This window comes from Mesoplodon mirus, assembly GCF_964341445.2.
Source record: "Mesoplodon mirus genome assembly, chromosome: 19".
Classification (NCBI taxonomy): Eukaryota; Metazoa; Chordata; class Mammalia; order Artiodactyla; family Ziphiidae; genus Mesoplodon; species Mesoplodon mirus.
In genome coordinates, this window is record NC_138995.1 from 39314183 (window position 1) to 39334653 (window position 20471).

Here is a 20471-nt window from a genome sequence, read left to right on the forward strand (position 1 = left end):
AACCGAGACCTCCTGTCCTGTATCATGAGCAGCATCGTCTGCCAGAAGATCCCTTCTCCCGGGCCAGCCCCGGGAGGGCCTTCAGACAGCGGCGAAGGGAGGAACACGGCCTGTTCCTCCCTGCCCTCGTCAGGGTCCTCCTTCTGGGGCCCAGCCAGCACCCCGGCGGCCCCAGGAGCCCTGGGCACTGAGGTTCCCTAGGAGCCCCGTCCCCCACGGAAGGAGCCGGGCACGGACGTGTTCACAGCCATCCACTCGTGGGCAGCGGAGAACAGCGGCCCAACCCAGCTGAGCCGGAGCTGCCCCTGCTCCAGCCCCCATCATCCCTGGAGAGCTGGCCCGAGGGCGCTCCCCTGCCCGCCTGCCTGCCTCTGTTCCATAGCCAGACTGTCCCCGCCAGTTCCCAGCCATCAAGCCACAGTTTCCAGTGGCTCTGAAACCTGTCGGGCTGCCCTAAGAGCAAAGGAAACAGTATGTTTGTCGTCCACAAGCCCTCGGCAGTGTCGTCCTGGGAGGCCTCCGAGCCTGGCCCCGGGCTCAGCAGCGACTCCCCTGCGGGGGAGCCCTCACCCAGCCGGGGCACCTGTCTGGAGGCCATGCCGCCCTTCCCTCTCACGCTCCTGAAGGCACCAGGGGAGGCCGCCCTTCCCTCTCACGCTCCTGAAGGCACCAGGGGAGGCCTGGGCTTCCAAGAGGCGCAAGTTCGACTGCGACTCCTCGCGGCAGAACCCTGGTGAGCCTGTCCCCCAGGGCAGCCCAAAGTCCAGCGGCCTCCCGTCCGATGCCACTCCGCTCTTCCGGCAGCTGTTCCTGAGGTCTCAGGAGTCTCTGGTGAGCCACGAGCAGATGCAGGTGTTCCAGATGATCACCAAATCCCAGCGGATCTCCTCCCACACCCAGGTGCCGCCGCCTCCTCCCAGCTTCCCACACCCGACGGCAAGCAAATTGCCCTGAAGTCACTGCAGGGGCCGTGGCCACATTAGCCCCCGCCTATGGCGCCCACTGTTGACTTTCTCCATGCTGGCCCCGTGAACCCTGAGCCAGAGGGATCCCTAACCCGCAGTAGAAAATCCAAACCTGCTTTCCCCACAGAAGCCTCCCCCAGCAGCGTGAGCCAGGACACAAAGGGAAGACCAAAAGTGGCTGCTGCTCCACCTGCCCTCACAGTGTCGTCCCTGGACCCTCCTGGGAAGCCAGACATCTCTCTGGCCAAGCAGTTGAGATCCTCGAAAGGGACCTTGGGCCCGTGGGACATCTTCTCCCCCGGGGCCCTGCGTCAGACCCAGTTAGGAGGAGAGGAGCCATCCAGAGCCCACCTCGCAGGGAAGCAGGCCCAGGCTGAGAATTGCATGGCTTCCAGGGCCACAAAAGGTGAAGAGGGCCCGGCCTGCTCCAAGGGCCGAGGATACAGGCTCATCTCTGGCAACTCCAGGGCCCAGCACTTTTCAGGCTTCCGGAAGGAGAAGGTGAAAATGGATATGTGCTGTGCGGCTTCTCCAAGCCAGGTAGCCATGGCCTCATTCTCATCGTCGGCCGGGCCTCCAGCGGATCCTCCCTGGGACTCCAAGTCCAAGCTGACGATATTCAACAGGATCCAGGTACCAGGGCCCTCTCACGGGAGCTGACCATGCGGGAGGCAGAGTCTCGTCCTTACCTGTGTCCGTGTTTCTGACTTGTCCAGGCACTGTATTTAACCTCAGCAAATCCTCAGATGCAGTTTGTTTACAGAGGGGGGAATGAAGGTCCAGAGAAGTGATGGTTCCTCCCATCACCCTCCACCCTGCAACACACACACACAAAACAGAACAAGGCTTTAGAGTTGTCAGAGACACTTTGCATCATGTTTCTTCACTAACCTTTTTCTATTTGCTTTCTTTCTGCCTTTCGCTTCCTTTTGGATTTGCCTCCTTCACTTCTTCAGAGAATGTAAAGGCAGAGCTCCTTTGCCCTTGATATTTGTACGTGAAATGCTGTGTCTATTCTGGTTGTGAATCACAGGTCCATAAGTCCGACTTGGCCCTTGCTGCAGGCCTGGCGCCGGTCCGCCCTTGTGGAGCAGCTTGGGTCCTCCCACATCGTGCCCATGAGGTCCTGGTCGCAGAGAGCTCGGCCACGTCTCTTCGTGATGTTCCGAGGTCCAGCATCCTTCCTGTCGCACCACAGCTACCTCCTCCTCTTTTTTTTTTCACAGCTTTAATATTCACGTGCCATCTAATTCGCCATCTTGAAGTGCACCATCCAGTTTGTTTACGAGGTTGTGCACCCATTGCCACTCTTTGCCAAAACACTTTCATCACCGCAGAAAGAAACCCGACACCCTTGGTTGTCACCCACAATCTCTCCATCCCTCCCAGCCCCTGGTAACCATGCATCTACCTTCTGTCTCCATGGATTTGCCTATTCTGGACACTTCATGTGATTGGAATCATAATGCTGCGTGGCCTTTTGTGTCTTTTGCTTCTTTCACTTCACGTGATGTTCTCAGAGTTCCTCTGTGCTGTAGCATGGGTCAGAACTTCAGTCCTTTTTATCGCTGGTAAGTTGTTCATTGTATGGATACACCGTATTTTATTTATCCATTCATCAGCTGATAGATATGTGGGTTGTTTTCACTTCTTGGCCATTGTGATAACGCTGCTATGAACATTTGTGTACAGATTATTGTTTACACATATGTTTTCATTTCTCTTTGGAAATACCTAGGAGCGGAATTGCTGGGCTCTAGGGTAATTCTATTGGAGGAAGTGCCAGACTTTTCCAAAAAGCTGTGCTGTTTTATATCCCTACCCAGAGTGTATGAGGCCTGCAGTTTCTCTGCATCCTCACCAACACTTGTTATTGTCCAGTTGGTTCTTTTGATTACAGCCACCTTAGTGGGTGGGAAATGATAATCTTATTATGGTTTAATTTGCATTTCCCCGATGGCAAATAATCCTGAGCATCTTTTAATGTGTTTATTGGCCATTTGTATATCCTCTTTGGATAAGTGTCTCTTCAGAGTCTTTGCCCATTTTTAAATTGGGTTGTGATTTTATTTTTGAGCTGTGAGAGTTCATTATGTATCACAGATACAGAAATATACAGTCCCTTATCAGATACATGATTTGCAACTTCTTTCTCTTATTCTGTTCTTTCACTTCTTGATGATGTCCTTTGAAGCACAGAAGTTGTAAGTTTTGATGAACTCCAATACGTTTGTCTTTTGTTTGGTTTTGGAGTCATCCGAGAAACCACTGCTTACTCCAGGGTCACCAAGAATTATACCTGTGTTTTCTTCCAAGTCTTATAGTTTTCACTCTTGCATCTCATTTCTTTTATGTTGGCTCAGATGTATTTTCGTCTTCAGGGCGGAAATATCTACCGGCTCCCGCACCGGATGAAGGAGGAGAACGTGGAGGGTGGCTGGTAAGTTCCGAAGCCCCTCGGGAATCCTCTGGTGGCTTTGTTGTGCTAGCCCTGGGTGAGCGAGCTCTGGATGCTTCACTGCTGAAGGGGCGAGCACCAGGTCACAGAGAATCGGGGGCATCATCTCCATTTCTTTAGGGTTCGTCCAAATCTGTCAGAGGATCAGTGTTTGGGGACAGAGTCCCATTCTCCCTTTCTTCCCCACAGTAACCAGCACAATGGTGTTCCCACAGACTGGGCAGAGCCAAGGAGCATTTACGTCTGCAAGAATTGTAGCCAGATATTTTATACCGAGAAAGGGCTGAGCAGCCACATGTGTTTTCACAGCGACCAGTGGCCGTCACCTCGAGGGAAGCAGGAGCCGCAGGTGAAGGGGCTCGAAGCTGCCATTCATCTCAGGATGGAGCCGTCCTCCTGCGGGGAGCCTGGCTGGGGGCCGGGAGTCAGGGCTGTGCTGCTCTGGAGAGGCCCCTTTCTCCCTACGTACTGTGTCTCTTAAAGGGCTGGCTCTTCTCTGTGTGTAGGTGTGTGGCATGGAGTTTTGCAAGCCACGAAGACAGGTGCTGAGGCCGGAGGGGGACAGGCAGAGTTCCCCGAGAGCCAGGAAGTCCTTGGACAACATGACCGCCGCCCCTTTGGTGGTCCCTGTGTCGGTGCCTGTGGCTCCAGCGAACCATCCCCCGGGGAGCAAGGTGGGTGCACTTCCTTCCAGCTGCTTTCCAGCTGCCAGTGGGAGCTGTGAGAAAAGCCCCCAAATCCTGACTCCATAAGAGCTTGATTTGCGTGTTCATTCATCCATTCAACCTCCAGTGAACTTCTTTTGTGCCTGGCCCTGTGCTGGGCAGGGCTGGGGACACTGCAGCGACCACAACAGGCCTGCCCCCGTCTCCTGGGGCTCCCAGCCCAGCGGGGTAGATAGACCCATCCCCGGACACTGACGACCCAGAACGGGCCGGGCTGGGAGAGGGAGCTGTAGGAGCCCCGAGGGCACCAGAGACCCTGCCTGAGGAAGGGGGTGTTGCAGCTGAGAGCTGGAGGGTGAGGAGGGGTAAGATGGGCAGAGAGGAGGGGAGATTGCGTGGAGGTAAGAGCGAGTGTAGCAAGCTCAAGCCGTCGTCTCTTCAGCCTGTGCTGGAAGACCCCACCTGGAGAAGTCCATGCTGGACTCGGGTACGGGGTGCATGGAGCCCACTGTTTGTCTCCCAGGAGCTGCTGTCATTTTGAGGGCAACAGGTTTTCCTTTTGTCATGCTGTTGCATCCGTCTGGCCCCCACACTTTAAGTGCCAGTCACTTTAACAACGGACATGAGTTTCCAAAATGGTCTGAGTGAGGGCCTCTCCTTGCGGGGTGTGGGTGCCTGAGAAGGCCCCAGCCTCAAACATCGCCCGGCTTAGGGTCTGGAGTCTGGCTCAGGCGTGGTGGCCCTGCCCGGCTTCCTGTGCTGAGGACTCTTTGCACGGCCATGCTGGGTGTGCGTCTGGCTGGTCAGTACCCTTTCCCACTCTCAGGCCATCTTGAGGACTGAGCTGTGGGGCCGGTGGCCTCAGGTGACCCCTGTGGTTCTGAAGTCTCTTCTTCTCCAGGGACAGGAGAAGGACGGGGAAGAGAGAGACAGGAGAGCAGCCAACACAGGAAGCGGAAGAAGCTCCCACGGCCCAAGGCACTGCTCATCCCTCCTCCGCCCTCCATGTCTGGGGAGCCGGGCCCGGGAGGATGCCGCCAGAGCTGCCTGTGCTCACCCGTGTTCCTGGTGGACCGTCTCCTGAAGGGAGTGTCCCAGTGCCCTGCCTACACGCCGCCCCCGATGCTCAGCCCCATCCGGGAGGGCTCTGGGCTGTATTTCAACACTCTGTGTTCCACATCTGCCCGGGCCCGTCCCGACAGGCTCATCAGCGCCATGCTTGGTGAGTGAGCTTGATCACCCCATGATAGGCCTGTGGGGGGCCAGACCCCCGCCCCCTGTAGAATTCGGTCCAGCCATTCCCTCTGGCCTACGCTTGGGTCTGGTCTGGGTGTCCTGTTGCTGTTCAGAACTATCCCAGGACCATCTGGGACCAGCAGCCTTCTAGGTGCTTATAATTTTGTAGCCAGAAAGAAAATAGACGCAATTTAGCCTAACCACCATTCTGCCTGCCCTTTCGAGTAATTGTTTAAACAGCTTTATTGAGGTATAATTCACATGCCATATGAATCACCCATTTAAAGTGTACAGTGATTTTTTAGTGTATTCTTAGGATTGTACACCCATCCCACAATCTAGTTCTAGAGCATTTTCATCACCCCAGAAGATTATATCCACGAGCGGTGACACACAGGCCCTGTAGCCCCCAGCTCCTCTGCCCTGGGCAACCACCAGTCTACCAACCTACTTTTTCTATGGGTCTCCCTATTCTGGACATTTCATATACTTGGGATCATACAATATGTGCCATTCTGTGTCTAGTTTGTTCACTTAGAATAATGTTGTCAAGGTTCATCCATGTTGTACCATGCATCAGTGCTTCATTTCTTTTTATGGATGAATGATATTCCATTCTCTGGAGAGACAACATTTTATTTATCCATTCATCAGTTGAGGGGCATTTGGGTTGTTTTCGTCCTTTGGCTATTGCAAATAGTGCTGTTAAGAACATTTATGTATAAGTTGTTTTTGGACATAAGTCCTCATTTCTCTTGGGTATACAGCTCAGAGTGGAATTGCTGGGTCAAAGGGTAACTATGTCTAACCGTTTAAGGAACTGCCGGACTGTTTTCCAAAATGGCCGGGTCATTTTAAATTTCCACCAGCATTGTATGAAAGTTCCAGTTTCTCCACATCCTTGCTAAACACTTCTTATCTGTCTTTTTCATTATAACCATCCTAGTGGGTGTAAAGTGGTAGCTCGTTGTGGGGTGTTTGTTTATTTGTTTGTTTGTTTGTTTTGCGGTACGTGGGCCTCTCAGTGTTTGTGGCCTCGCCCGTTGTGGAGCACAGGCTCCGGATGCGCAGGCTCAGCGACCATGGCTCTCGGGCCCAGCCGCACCGCAGCAAGCGGGATCCTCCCGGACCGGGGCACGAACCTGCGTCCCCTGCATCGGCAGGCGGACTCTCAACCACTGCGCCACCAGGGAAGCCCCCTCATTGTGGTTTTGATTTACATTTCCCTGATGGCTAACGATGTTGAGCATCTTTCCATGTGCTTATTATCCATTTGTATATCTTCTCGGGAGAAATGTCTGCTCAGATCCTTTGCCCATTTTTTAAATTGAATTCTTATCTTTTTATCATTGAGTTGTCTCAGTTCCTTATATAGTCTGGATGCAAGCCCCTTATCAGATATATGATTTGCAAATTCTCTCCAATTTTGTGGGTTGTCCTTTCATTTTATTTATGATATGGTTTGCAGTACACAAGTTTTTAATTTTGATGAAGTCCAACTTATTCTTAGGCCTGCGATCAATCTTTAGTGAACTTTTATATACTGTATGAGGTAGGAGTCCAAATTTATTCTTTTGCATGTATGTATCAGTTCTTCCAGCACTTGAAAATACTGTTCTTTTCTCATTGAATAGTCTTGGTACTTTGTTTTGTTTTGTTTTCTTTTGCGGTACACGGGCCTCTCACTGTTGTGGCACTCCCGTTGCGGGGCACAGGCTCCGGACGCGCAGGCTCAGTGGCCATGGCTCACGGACCCAGCTGCTCCACGGCACGTGGGATCTTCCCAGACCGGGGCACAAACCCATGTCCCCTGCATCGCCAGGCAGACTCTCAACCACTGCGCCACCAGGGAAGCCCTGTCTTGGTACCTTTGTGGAAAATCAGTTGACCATAAATGATTTGAGATTTTTCTTCTTTTTTAATACAGGCATTTTACAGCTCTAGATTTCCTTCTGAACATTGCTTTAGCTACATTTTGTAAGTTTTAGTATGTTGTGTTTTTATATTCATTCAGCTAAAGTATTTTCTAATTTATCATTCCACTTCTTGTTTAACACACTGACTATTAAAGAGTGTGTTGCTTAATTTTCACATATTTGTGAATTTTCCAAATTGCTGCCTTTTATTGATTTGTAATCTAGTTCTCTTGTGGTCAGAGAACATACTTTGTTTCTTTTTCAATTGAATTTATTAAATTTTTTTTTATTTGTTTGGCTGTGCTGTGTGGTTTGCAGGATCTTAGTTGCCCCACCAGGGATCGAACCCATGCCCCCTGCAGCGGAAGCGTGGAGTCCTAATGACTGGACCGCCAGGGAATTCCCTTAAATTTATTTTAAAATTTAAAATTTATTGAGGGATGTTATATGGGCTAGAATCCGGTCTGTCTTGAAGAATGTTCCATGTGAATTTGAGAAGAATGTATTCTACTGATGTTTGGTGGAATGCTGTATTTTGTCTGTTTTGTCTAGTTAGTTTCAATTTCCTTGTTGATCTTCTGCCTAGCTGCCCTATCCACTGTTGAAAGTATTGAAATCTCCAACTATTATTTTGTAATGGTTTATTTCATCCTTCAGTTCTGTCGTTTGTTGCTTGGTGTATTTTTGGGTTCTGTTTTTAGGTGTGTATATGTTTGTAATTGTCACATCTTCCTCACGGCTTGACCTTTTACCATTATGATGTGATTGTGACTTCATTTGTCATTACTACAATAATTTTATCATTATCTCTGGTAATATTTTTTTGTTTTAAAGTCTAATGTGCCTGACATCAGTATAGTCATTCCATTCTCTTTTTTGGTTGTTGTTTTCTTGGTATATATTTTTCTCTTCTTTTACTTTCAGCCTATTTGTGTCTTTGAAAATAAAGCATGTTACCTCTAGACACCATTAGTTGGATCATGTGTTTTTTTATCCAGTCTTAGAAACTCTGCCTTTTGGCTTGGTTTGTTTAATCCATTCTTGTTTACTGTTATATTGATATGGTTGCATTTACATCTGCCATTTTGCTTTCTATTTTCTATATGTTACATGTCTTTTTCTCCCTCTGTTCCTCCTTTCCTGCTTTCTTTTGTATTAAGAGAGTATTTTCTAGTGTAACATTTTAATTCTGTTAATTTTTCACTTTTTCTTAGTCATTTCTTAGTGGTTGCTCTAGGACTTAAAATATATGTCTTATCAGAATCTGTTAGGATGTGTAATAACTCACTAACAATGAAATATAGAAACACTGCTCCTATCTAGCTCTCTTCCTTCTAACTCTTTTGCTATTATATGTGAGAGACCCAGTAATACCTTACTGGTCATGTTTCTTGCTTTATATACTTTTATTTCGTGTAAAAACACTGAGAGAATAAAGGAAAACAAGCATGATTTATAGAGGTTGTTATATTAACCTTCTTATTGACCATTTCTGATCTCTTCATTTATTCTTGTGGATTTGAGTTACTGTCTGAGGTGATATTCCTTTACTCCAATGCAGCTGTGCTCCTTGTGCAGTTACTGTCACATATATTATATTTCTATATGTTAGAGGCCCACAATACATATTGTTTTATGCAGTTATTTTTTAAGGCACTTAAGAAAAGAAAAGAAATATGTAATCATACTGATTTTTATAGTTACCCATATTTACTAGCGCTTCGCTTTTTTTTTTTTTTTTTGGTTTGGATTCAAGTTACCATCTGATGTCATTTGCTTTCAATCTGAAGGACTTTCTTTACTATTTATTTTTATTAGGCATGTATAATTCACATACCATACAATTCATCCCTTTAAAGTATAGAATTCAATGGTTTTTAGTATATTCACAGAGCTGTGCAACCATCACTACCATCAGTTTTCAGAAATTTTCATCATCCCCAAAAGAAGCCCTGTACTTATTAGCAGTCCCTCCTTTCCATCCTCCCCATCCCCAGCCATGGGTAACGACTAATCTACTTTGTCTCTATCGATGTGGCTATCCTGCATATTTCATATGAGTGGAATCATACAGTATGTGGTCCTTTATGAATGCCTTCTTTTAGTTAGCATGATGTTTTTACGTTTCATCCACGTTGCACTATGTATCAGTACTTTGTTCCATTTTGCGGGCTGAATAATATTTCACCTTTAATATTTCTTGTAAGAGAGGTCTGCCAGCAACAGGTATTCTCAGTTTTTATTTATCTGGGAATGTCTTTATTTTACCTTCATTTTTGCAAGATAATTTGCTGAATATAAGATACTTGGTTGACACTCTTTTACTTTCAGTAATTTGAATATATTATGCCATTGCCTTGTAACCTACATCGTTTCTGTTAAGAAGTTAGCTGTTAATTTTACTGTAGTGCCCTTGTATGTAACAAATTGTTTTTCCCTTTTTGCTTTCAAGATCTTATCTTTATTTTTGCTTTCCAGATTTTGCCTATGTTATGTCTGGATGTAGATCTCTTTGTGTTCATCTTTCTTGGAGTTTATAGAGTTTGCTGGATATACATATTGTTTTTCATCAACTTTGGGAAATTTTCAGCCATTAATACTTTAAATATTCTGTCCCTTTCTCCCCTCTTTCTGGTACTCCCACTACATATATATTGTTGCATGTAATGACATCTCACATTTCTCTGAGGCTCTCTTCACTTTCCTACATTGTTTTTCTCTCTGTTCTTCAGATTTCATAGTCTCCATTGTTCTATCTTCAGGTTTGCTGATCGTTTCTTCTGCCAGCTCAGATGTACTGTTGAGCCTTATTTTGGTTATTGTACTTTTTTAACCCCTGAATTATTTCCATTTGGTTCTTCTTTTTTTTTCTTTTTTGACTACATCACACAGCATGCAGGATCTTAGTTCCTCGACTAGGGATCAAACCCATGCCCCCTGCAGTGGAGGCGCGGAGTCTTAACCACTGGACCCCCAGGGAAGTCCACATTTGTTTCTTTTTAAAAAAATAATTTCCATCTCTTGATAGCATTTTCTCTTTGATGAGAAATTTTTATTTTATCTTACTTTAATTCTTTAAGCATGGGAGCCAGGGGAAGAAGAAGCCCCCATCTCCTTGGCTGCACCTACCTGGGTAGAGCTTCCATTACAAAGAGCTGGGGGCTAGGTGGGTAAGGGAGTGGGCCATGGCTCCAGTGCCACAGACTCTCACTGTTCTTCCCAAGATTTAGTGGATTTTCTTGAATGAGTATTTCTTAAAATGCTGTATGCCTTTAGGACAACTTGCAGAGACTTTGGCTTACTGTTCTTTTATTTTTTTTTAATGATTTTTATCCGTAAATGTGTTGTTTTGCCGAGTTCCTTACTCTACTTTTTCAGAAGTCTTATCCCCCTTCCATGCAATCTCTTTTTTATGCAGATATTTTAACAGCTTTATTGAGATATAACTAGCATACAAGAAACTGTACATCTATAAAGTATAGTATTTTTTTTCTTTATAACAGATTTAATCAGCTATACATATACATATGTTCCCATATCCCCTCCCTTTTGCGTCTCCCTCCCACCCTCCCTATCCCACCCCTCCAGGCGGTCACAAAGCACCGAGCTGATCTCCCTGTGCTATGCGGCTGCTTCCCACTAGCTATCTACCTTACGTTTGGTAGTGTATATATGTCCATGCCGCTCTTTCACTTTGTCACAGCTTACCCTTCCCCCTCCCCATATCCTCAAGTCCATTCTCTGGTAGGTCTGTGTCTTTATTCCTGTCTTACCCCTATGTTCTTCATGACATTTTTTTTCTTAAATTCCATATATATGTGTCAGCATACAGTATTTGTCTTTCTCTTTCTGACTTACTTCACTCTGTATGACAGACTCTAGGTCCATCCACCTCATTACAAATAGCTCAATTTCATTTCTTTTTATGGCTGAGTAATATTCCATTGTATATATGTGCCACATCTTCTTTACCCATTCATCCGATGATGGACACTTAGGTTGTTTCCATCTCCGGGCTATTGTAAATAGGGCTGCTATGAACATTTTGGTACATGTCTCTTTTTGAATTATGGTTTTCTCAGGGTATATGCCCAGTAGTGGGATTGCTGGGTCATATGGTAGTTCTATTTGTAGTTTTTTAAGGAACCTCCATACCGTTCTCCATAGTGGCTGTACCAATTCACATTCCCACCAGCAGTGCAAGAGTGTTCCCTTTTTTCCACACCCTCTCCAGCATTTATTGTTTCTAGATGTTTTGATGATGGCCATTCTGACTGGTGTGAGATGATATCTCATTGTAGTTTTGATTTGCATTTCTCTAATGAGTAAAGATGTTGAGCATCCTTTCATGTGTTTGTTGGCAGTCTGTATATCTTCTGTGGAGAAATGTCTATTTAGGTCTTCTGCCCATTTTTGGATTGGGTTGTTTGTTTTTTTGTTATTGAGCTGCATGAGCTGCTTATAAATTGTGGAGATTAATCCTTTGTCAGTTGCTTCATTTGCAAATATTTTCTCCCATTCTGAGGGTTGTCTGTTGGTCTTGTTTATGGTTTCCTTTGCTGTGCCAAAGCTTTGAAGTTTCATTAGGTCCCATGTGTTTATTTTTGTCTTTATTTCCATTTCTCTAGGAGGTGGGTCAAAAAGGATCTTGCTGTGATTTATGTCATAGAGTGTTCTGCCTATGTTTTCCTCTAAGAGTTTGATAGTGTCTGGCCTTACATTTAGGTCTTTAATCCATTTTGAGCTTATTTTTGTGTATGGTGTTAGGGAGTGATCTAATCTCATACTTTTACATGTCCCTGTCCAGTTTTCCCAGCACCACTTATTGAAGAGACTGTCCTTTCTCCACTGTACATTCCTGGCTCCTTTATCAAAGATAAGGTGACCATATGTCCGTGGGTTTATCTCTGGGCTTTCTATCCTGTCCCATTGATCTATCCTTCTGTTTTTGTGCCAGTACCATACTGTCTTGATTACTGTAGCTTTGTAGTATAGTCTGAAGTCAGGGAGCCTGAGTCCTCCAGCTCCATTTTTCGTTCTCAAGATTGCTTTGGCTATTCGGGGTCTTTTGTGTTTCCATACAAATTGTGAAATTTTTTGTTCTAGTTCTGTGAAAAATGCCAGTGGTAGTTTGATAGGGATTGCATTGAATCTGTAGATTGCTTTGGGTAGTAGAGTCATTTTCACAATGTCGATTCTTCCAATCCAAGAACATGGTACATCTCTCCATCTATTTGTATCATCTTTAATTTCTTTCATCAGTGTCTTATAATTTTCTGCATACAGGTCTTTTGTCTCCTTAGGTAGGTTTATTCCTAGATATTTTATTCTTTTTGTTGCGATGGTAAATGGGAGTGTTTCCTTGATTTCACTTTCAGATTTTTCATCATTAGTATATAGGAATGCCAGAGATTTCTGTGCATTAATTTTGTATCCTGCAACTTTACCAACTTCATTGATGAGCTCTAGTAGTTTTCTGGTAGCATCTTTAGGATTCTCTATGTATAGTATCATGTCATCTGCAAACAGTGACAGCTTTACTTCTTCTTTTCCGATTTGGATTCCTTTTATTTCCTTTTCTTCTCTGATTGCTGTGGCTAAACCTTCCAAAACTATGTTGACTAAGAGTGGTGAGAGTGGGCAACCTTGTCTTGTTCCTGATCTTAGTGGAAATGGTTTCAGTTTTTCACCATTGAGGACGATGCTGGCTGTGGGTTTGTCATATATGGCCTTTATTATGTTGAGGAAAGTTCCCTCTATGCCTACTTTCTGCAGGGTTTTTATCCTAAATGGGTGTTGAATTTTGTCGAAAGCTTTCTCTGCACCTATTGAGATGATCGTATGGTTTTTCTCCTTCAATTTGTTAATATGGTGTATCACGTTGATTGATTTGCGTATATTGAAGAATCCTTGCATTCCTGGAATAAACCCCACTTGATCATGGTGTATGATCCTTTTAATGTGCTGTTGGATTCTGTTTGCTAGTATTTTGTTGAGGATTTTTGCATCTATGTTCATCAGTGATATTGGCCTGTAGTTTTCTTTCTTTGTGACATCCTTGTCTGGTTTTGGTATCAAGGTGATGGTGGCCTCGTAGAATGAGTTTGGGAGTGTTCCTCCCTCTGCTCTATTTTGGAAGAGTTTGAGAAGGATAGGTGTTAGCTCTTCTCTAAATGCTTGATAGAATTCGCCTGTGAAGCCATCTGGTCCTGGGCTTTTTTGTTTGTTGGAAGATTTTTTATCACAGTTTCAATTTCAGTGCTTGTGATTGGTCTGTTCATATTTTCTATTTCTTCCTGATTCAGTCTTGGCAGGTTGTGCATTTCTAAGAGTTTGTCCATTTCTTCCAGGTTGTCCATTTTATTGGCATAGAGTTGCTTATAGTCATCTCTCATGATCTTTTGTATTTCTGCAGTGTCAGTTGTTACTTCTCCTTTTTCATTTCTAATTCTATTGATTTGAGTCTTCTCCCTTTTTTTCTTGATGAGTCTGGCTAATGGTTTATCAATTTTGTTTACCTTCTCAAAGAACCAGCTTTTAGTTTTATTGATCTTTGCTATCGTTTCCTTCATTTCTTTTTCAGTTATTTCTGATCTGATTTCTATGATTTCTCTCCTTCTGCTAACTTTGGGATGTTTTTGTTCTTCTTTCTCTAATTGCTTTAGGTGCAAGGTTAGGTTGTTTATTCGAGATGTTTCCTGTTTCTTAAGGTGGGATTGTATTGCTATAAACTTCCCTCTTAGAACTGCTTTTGCTGCATCCCATAGGTTTTGGGTCGTCGTGTCTCCATTGTCATTTGTTTCTAGGTATTTTTAAATTTCCTCTTTGATTTCTTCAGTGATCACTTCGTTATTAAGTAGTGTATTGTTTAGCCTCCATGTGTTTGTATTTTTTACAGCTCTTTTCCTGTGATTGACATCTAGTCTCATAGCATTGTGGTCGGAAAAGATACTTGATACAATTTCAATTTTCTTAAATGTACCAAGGCTTGATTTGTGACCCAAGATATGATCTATCCTGGAGAATGTTCCATGAGCACTTGAGGAAAATGTGTATTCTGTTGTTTTTGGATGGAATGTGCTATAAATATCAATTAAGTCCATCTTGTTTAATGTATCATTTAAAGCTTGTGTTTCCTTATTTATTTTCATTTTGGATGATCTGTCCATTGGTGAAAGTGGGGTGTTAAAGTCCCCTACTATGAGTGTGTTACTGTCGATGTCTCCTTTTATGGCTGTTAGTATTTGCCTTATGTATTGAAGTGCTCCTATGTTGGGTGCATAAATATTTACAATTGTTATATCTTCTTCTTGGATCGATCCCTTGATCATTATGTAGTGTCCTTCTTTGTCTCTTGTAGTAGTCTTTATTTTAAAGTCTATTTTGTCTGATATGAGAATTGCTACTCCAGCTTTCCTTTGGTTTCCATTTGCATGGAATATCTTTTTCCATCCCCTTACTTTCAGTCTGTATGTGTCTCTAGGTCTGAAGTGGGTCTCTTGTAGACAGCATATATATGGGTCTTGTTTTTGTATCCATTCAGCCAATCTGTGTCTTTTGGTGGGAGCATTTAGTCCATTTACATTTAAGGTAATTATCGATATGTATGTTCCTATTCCCATTTTCTTAATTGTTTTGGGTTCGTTATTGTAGGTCTTTTCCTTCTGTTGTGTTTCTTGCCTAGAGAAGTTCCTTTAGCATTTGTTGTAAAGCTGGTTTGGTGGTGCTGAACTCTCTCAGCTTTTGCTTGTCTGTAACCGTTTTAATTTCTCCATCCAATCTGAATGAGATCCTTGCTGGGTAGGGTAATCTTGGTTGCAGGTTTTTCTCCTTCATCACTTTAATTATGTCCTGCCACTCCCTTCTGGCTTGTAGAGTTTCTGCTGAGAGATCAGCTGTTATCCTGATGGGGATTCCCTTGTGTGTTATTTGTTGTTTTTGCCTTGCTGCTTTTCATATGATTTCTTTGTGTTTAATTTTTGACAGTTTGATTAATATGTGTCTTGGCGTATTTCTCCTTGGATTTATTCTGTATGGGACTCTCTGTGCCTCCTGGACTTGATTAACTATTTCCTTTCCCGTATTAGGGAAGTTTTCAACTAGAATCTCTTCAAATATTTTCTCAGTCCCTTTCTTTTTCTCTTCTTCTTCTGGAACCCCTATAATTCGAATGTTGGTGCGTTTAATGTTGTCCCAGAGGTCTCTGAGACTGTCCTCTGTTCTTTTCATTCTTTTTTCTGTATTTTGCTCTGCAGCAGTTATTTCTACTATTTTATCTTCCACCTCACTTATCCGTTCTTCTGCCTCAGTTATTCTGCTATTGATCCCATCTAGAGTATTTTTCATTTCACTTATTGTGTTTTTAATCGATGCTTGATTCATCTTTAGTTCTTCTAGGTCCTTGTTAACTGTTTCTTGCATTTTGTCTATTCTATTTCCAAGATTTTGGATCTTGGAAATAGAATCTTGGATCATCTTTACCATCATTATTGTGAATTCTTTTTCAGGTAGACTGCCTATTACCTCTTCATTTGTTAGGTCTGGTGGGTTTTTATGTTGCTCCTTCTCCTGCTGTGTGTTTTTCTGTCTTCTCATTTTGCTTATGTTACTGTGTTTGGGGTCTCCTTTTTGCAGGCTGCAGGTTTGTAGTTCCCGTTGTTTTTGGTGTCTGTCCCCAGTGGCTAAGGTTGGTTTAATGGGTTGTGTAGGCTTCCTGGTGGAGGGGACTAGTGCCTGTGTTCTGGTGGATGAGGCTGGATCTTGTCTTTCTGGTGGGCAGGTCCAGGTCTGGTGGTGTGTTTTGGGGTGTCTGCGGACGTTTTATGATTTTAGGCCACCTCTCTGCTAATGGGTGGCGTTGTGTTCCTGTGTTGCTAGTTGTTTGGCATAGGGTGTCCAGCACTGTAGCTTGCTGGTCGTTGAGTGAAGCTGGGTGCTGGTGTTGAGATGGAGAGAGATCTCTGGAAGATTTTCGCCGTTTGATATTATGTGGAGCTGGGAGGTCTCTTGTGGACCAGTGTCCTGAAGTTGGCTCTCCCACCTCAGAGGCACAGCAGTGACTCCTGGCTCCTCAATCTGGGATGATTTGTTGTCTATTCATGTATTCCACAGATGCAGGGTACATCAAGTTGATTGTGGAGCTTTAATCTGCTGCTTCTGAGGCTGCTGGGAGAGGTTTCCCTTTCTCTTCTTTGTTCTCACAGCTCCTGGGTCTCAGCTTTGGATTTGGCCCCGCCTCTGCGTGTAGGTCGCCGGAGGGCGTCTGTTCTTCGCTCAGACAGGACAGGGTTAAAGGAGCAGCCTCCTCGGGGACTGTGGCTCACTCAGGCCGGGCGGGAGGGAGGGGCACGGAGTGCGGGGCGAGCCTGCAGCGGCAGAGGCCGGCGTGACGTTGCACCAGCCCGAGGCGTGCCGTGCGGTCTCCCAGGGAAGCCGCCCCTGGATCCCGGGACCCCGGTAGTGGCGGGCTGCACAGGCTCCCGGAAGGGCGGTGTGGACAGTGACCTGCGCTCGCACACAGGCCTCTTGGCGGCGGCAGCAGCGGCCCCAGCGTCCCACGCCCGTCACTGGGCTCCGCGCTTTCAGCCGTCTGTGGAGCTCCTTTAAGCAGCGCTCTTAATCCCCTCCCCTCGCGCACCAGGAAACCAAGAGGGAAGAAAAAGTCTCTTGCCTCTTCGGCAGCTCCAGAGTTTTCCCGGACTCCCTCTCGGCTAGCTGTGGCACATTAGCCCCCTTCAGGCTGAGTTCTCGCCGCCAGCCCCAGTCCTCTCCCTGCGCTCTGCCCGAAGCCCGAGCCTCAGCTTCCAGCGCCGCCCGCCCCAGCGGGCGAGCAGACAAGCCTCTCGGGCTGGAGAGTGCCGCTCGGCACCGATCCTCTGTGCGGGAATCTCTCCGCTTTGCCCTACCCAGGTATGTGGGGAGTTTCTTGCCTTTTGGGAGGTCTGGGATCTTCTGCCAGCGTTCAGTAGGTGTTCTGTAGGAGTTGTTCCACGTGTAGCTGTATTTCTGGTGTATCCGTCAGAAGTTGTAAGTTTTGATGAAGTCCAACATGTCTGTCTTTTGTTTGGTTTTGGAGTCATCCAAGAAACCACTGCTTACTCCCGGGTCACCAAGAATTATACCTGTGTTTTCTTCCAAGTCTTATAGTTTTCACTCTTGCATCTCATTTCTGATATGTTGGCTCAGATGTATTTTCGTCTTCAGGGTGGAAATATCTACCGGGTCCCCCACCCGATGAAGGAGGAGAACATGGCGTGTGGCTGGTAAGTTCCGAAGCCCCTCGGGAATCCTCTGGTGGCTTTGATGTGCTGGGCCTGGGTGAGCGAGCTCTGGATGCTTCACTCCTGAAGGGGTGAGCACCAGGCCACGGGGAATCGGGGGCATCATCTCCATTTCTTTAGGGTTCGTCCAAAGCTGTCAGAGGATCAGTGTTTGGGGACAGAGTCCCATTCTCCCTTTCTTCCCCACAGTAACCAGCACAATGGTGGTCCCACAGACTGGGCAGAGCCAAGGAGCACTTACGTCTGCAAGAATTGCAGCCAGATGTTATATACAGAGAGAGGGCTGAGCAGCCACGTGTGTTTTCACAGCGACCAGTGGCCGTCACCTCGAGGGAAGCAGGAGCCGCAGGTGAAGGGGCTCGAAGCTGCCATTCATCTCAGGATGGAGCCGTCCTCCTGCGGGGAGCCTGGCTGGGGGCCGGGAGTCAGGGCTGTGCTGCTCTGGAGAGGCCCCTTTCTCCCTACGTACTGTGTCTCTTAAAGGGCTGGCTCTTCTCTGTGTGTAGGTGTGTGGCATGGAGTTTTGCAAGCCACAAAGACAGGTGCTGAGGCCGGAGGGGGACAGGCAGAGTTCCCCGAGAGCCAGGAAGTCCTTGGACAACATGACCGCCGCCCCTTTGGTGGTCCCTGTGTCAGTGCCTGTGGCTCCAGCGAACCATCCCCCGGGGAGCAAGGTGGGTGCACTTCCTTCCAGCTGCTTTCCAGCTGACAGTGGGAGCTGTGAGAAAAGCCCCCAAATCCTGACTCCATAAGAGCTTGATTTGCGTGTTCATTCATCCATTCAACCTCCAGTGAACTTCTTTTGTGTCTGGGCAGGGCTGGGGACACTGCAGCGACCACAACAGGCCTGCCCCCGTCTCCTGGGGCTCCCAGCCCAGCGGAGTAGATAGACCCATCCCCGGACACTGACGACCCAGAACGGGCTGGGCTGGGAGAGGGAGCTGTAGGAGCCCCGAGGGCACCAGAGACCCTGCCTGAGGAAGGGGGTGTTGCAGCTGAGAGCTGGAGGGTGAGGAGGGGTAAGATGGGCAGAGAGGAGGGGAGATTGCGTGGAGGTAAGAGCGAGTGTAGCAAGGTCAAGCCGTCGTCTCTTCAGCCTGTGCTGGAAGACCCCACCTGGAGACGTTCATGCTGGACTCGGGTACGGGGTGCATGGAGCCCACTGTTTGTCTCCCAGGAGCTGCTGTCATTTTGAGGGCAACAGGTTTTCCTTTTGTCATGCTGTTGCATCCGTATGGCCCCCACTCTTTAAGTGCCAGTCACTTTAACAACGGACATGAGTTTCCAAAATGGTCTGAGTGAGGGCCTCTCCTTGGGGGGTGTGGGTGCCTGAGAAGGCCCCAGCCTCAAACATCGCCCGGCTTAGGGTCTGGAGTCTGGCTCAGGCGTGGTGGCCCTGCCCGGCTTCCTGTGCTGAGGACTCTTTGCACGGCCATGCTGGGTGTGCGTCTGGCTGGTCAGTACCCTTTCCCACTCTCAGGCCATCTTGAGGACTGAGCTGTGGGGCCGGTGGCCTCAGGTGACCCCTATGGTTCTGAAGTCTCTTCTTCTCCAGGGACAGGAGAAGGACGGGGAAGAGAGAGACAGCAAGGAGAGCAGCCAACACAGGAAGCGGAAGAAGCTCCCACGGCCCAAGGCACTGCTCATCCCTCCTCCGCCCTCCATGTCTGGGGAGCCGGGCCCGGGAGGATGCCGCCAGAGCTGCCTGTGCTCGCCCGTGTTCCTGGTGGACCGTCTCCTGAAGGGACTGTCCCAGTGCCCTGCCTACACGCCGCCCCCGATGCTCAGCCCCATCCGGGAGGGCTCTGGGCTGTATTTCAACACTCTGTGTTCCACATCTGCCCGGGCCCGTCCCGACAGGCTCATCAGCGCCATGCTTGGTGAGTGAGCTTGATCACCCCATGATAGGCCTGTGGGGGGCCAGACCCCCGCCCCCTGTAGAATTCGGTCCAGCCATTCCCTCTGGCCTACGCTTGGGTCTGGTCTGGGGGTCCTGTTGCTGTTCAGAACTATCCCAGGACCATCTGGGACCAGCAGCCTTCTAGGTGCTTATAACTTTGTAGCCAGAAAGAAAATAGACGCAATTTAGCCTAACCACCATTCTGCCTGCCCTTTCGAGTAATTGTTTAAACAGCTTTATTGAGGTATAATTCACATGCCATATGAATCACCCATTTAAAGTGTACAGTGATTTTTTAGTGTATTCTTAGGATTGTACACCCATCCCACAATCTAATTCTAGAGCATTTTCATCACCCCAGAAGATTATATCCACGAGCGGTGACACACAGGCCCTGTAGCCCCCAGCTCCTCTGCCCTGGGCAACCACCAGTCTACCAACCTACTTTTTCTATGGGTCTCCCTATTCTGGACATTTCATATACTTGGGGTCATACAATATGTGACATTCTGTGTCTAGTTTGTTCACTTAGAATAATGTTGTCAAGGTTCATCCATGTTGTACTATGCCTCAGTGCTTCATTTCTTTTTATGGGTGAATGATATTCCATTCTCTGGAGAGACAACATTTTATTTATCCATTCATCAGTTGAGGGGCATTTGGGTTGTTTTCGTCCTTTGGCTATTGCAAATAGTGGTGTTAAGAACATTTATGTATAAGTTGTTTTTGGACATAAGTCCTCATTTCTCTTGGGTATACAGCTCAGAGTGGAATTGCTGGGTCAAAGGGTAACTATGTCTAACCGTTTAAGGAACTGCCGGACTGTTTTCCAAAATGGCCGGGTCATTTTAAATTTCCACCAGCATTGTATGAAAGTTCCAGTTTCTCCACATCCTTGCTAAACACTTCTTATCTGTCTTTTTCATTATAACCATCCTAGTGGGTGTAAAGTGGTAGCTCGTTGTGGGGTGTTTGTTTATTTGTTTGTTTGTTTGTTTTGCGGTACGTGGGCCTCTCAGTGTTTGTGGCCTCGCCCGTTGTGGAGCACAGG

The 20471-nt window shown here is 46.6% G+C and overlaps 1 protein-coding gene across 1 annotated transcript; it reads left to right on the forward strand.

Annotated features, from left to right (window-relative positions):
• The first annotated feature begins 949 nt into the window (after positions 1–949).
• LOC309794760 (zinc finger protein 541-like) lies at positions 950–19845 on the forward strand. The gene is made up of 5 exons (XM_082606650.1): positions 950–1598; positions 17444–17502; positions 17710–17815; positions 18090–18194; positions 19076–19845. The coding sequence occupies exons 1-5, from the start codon at positions 993–995 to the stop codon at positions 19406–19408; spliced, it is 1209 nt and encodes a 402-aa protein (XP_082462776.1). The 5' UTR covers positions 950–992; the 3' UTR covers positions 19409–19845.
• Positions 19846–20471: the final 626 nt, after the last annotated feature.

Excerpts from the sequence above, each read along its gene's own strand:
- LOC309794760 (XM_082606650.1), top strand. The coding sequence starts at position 993 with ATGGCGCCCACTGTTGACTTTCTCCATGCTGGCCCCGTGAACCCTGAG. Across the intron at positions 1,599-17,443 it reads CGATATTCAACAGGATCCAG|GGTGGAAATATCTACCGGGT; the intron begins GTACCAGGGCCC and ends TTTCGTCTTCAG. Across the intron at positions 17,816-18,089 it reads AGAGAGGGCTGAGCAGCCAC|AGTTCCCCGAGAGCCAGGAA; the intron begins GTGTGTTTTCAC and ends GGGGACAGGCAG.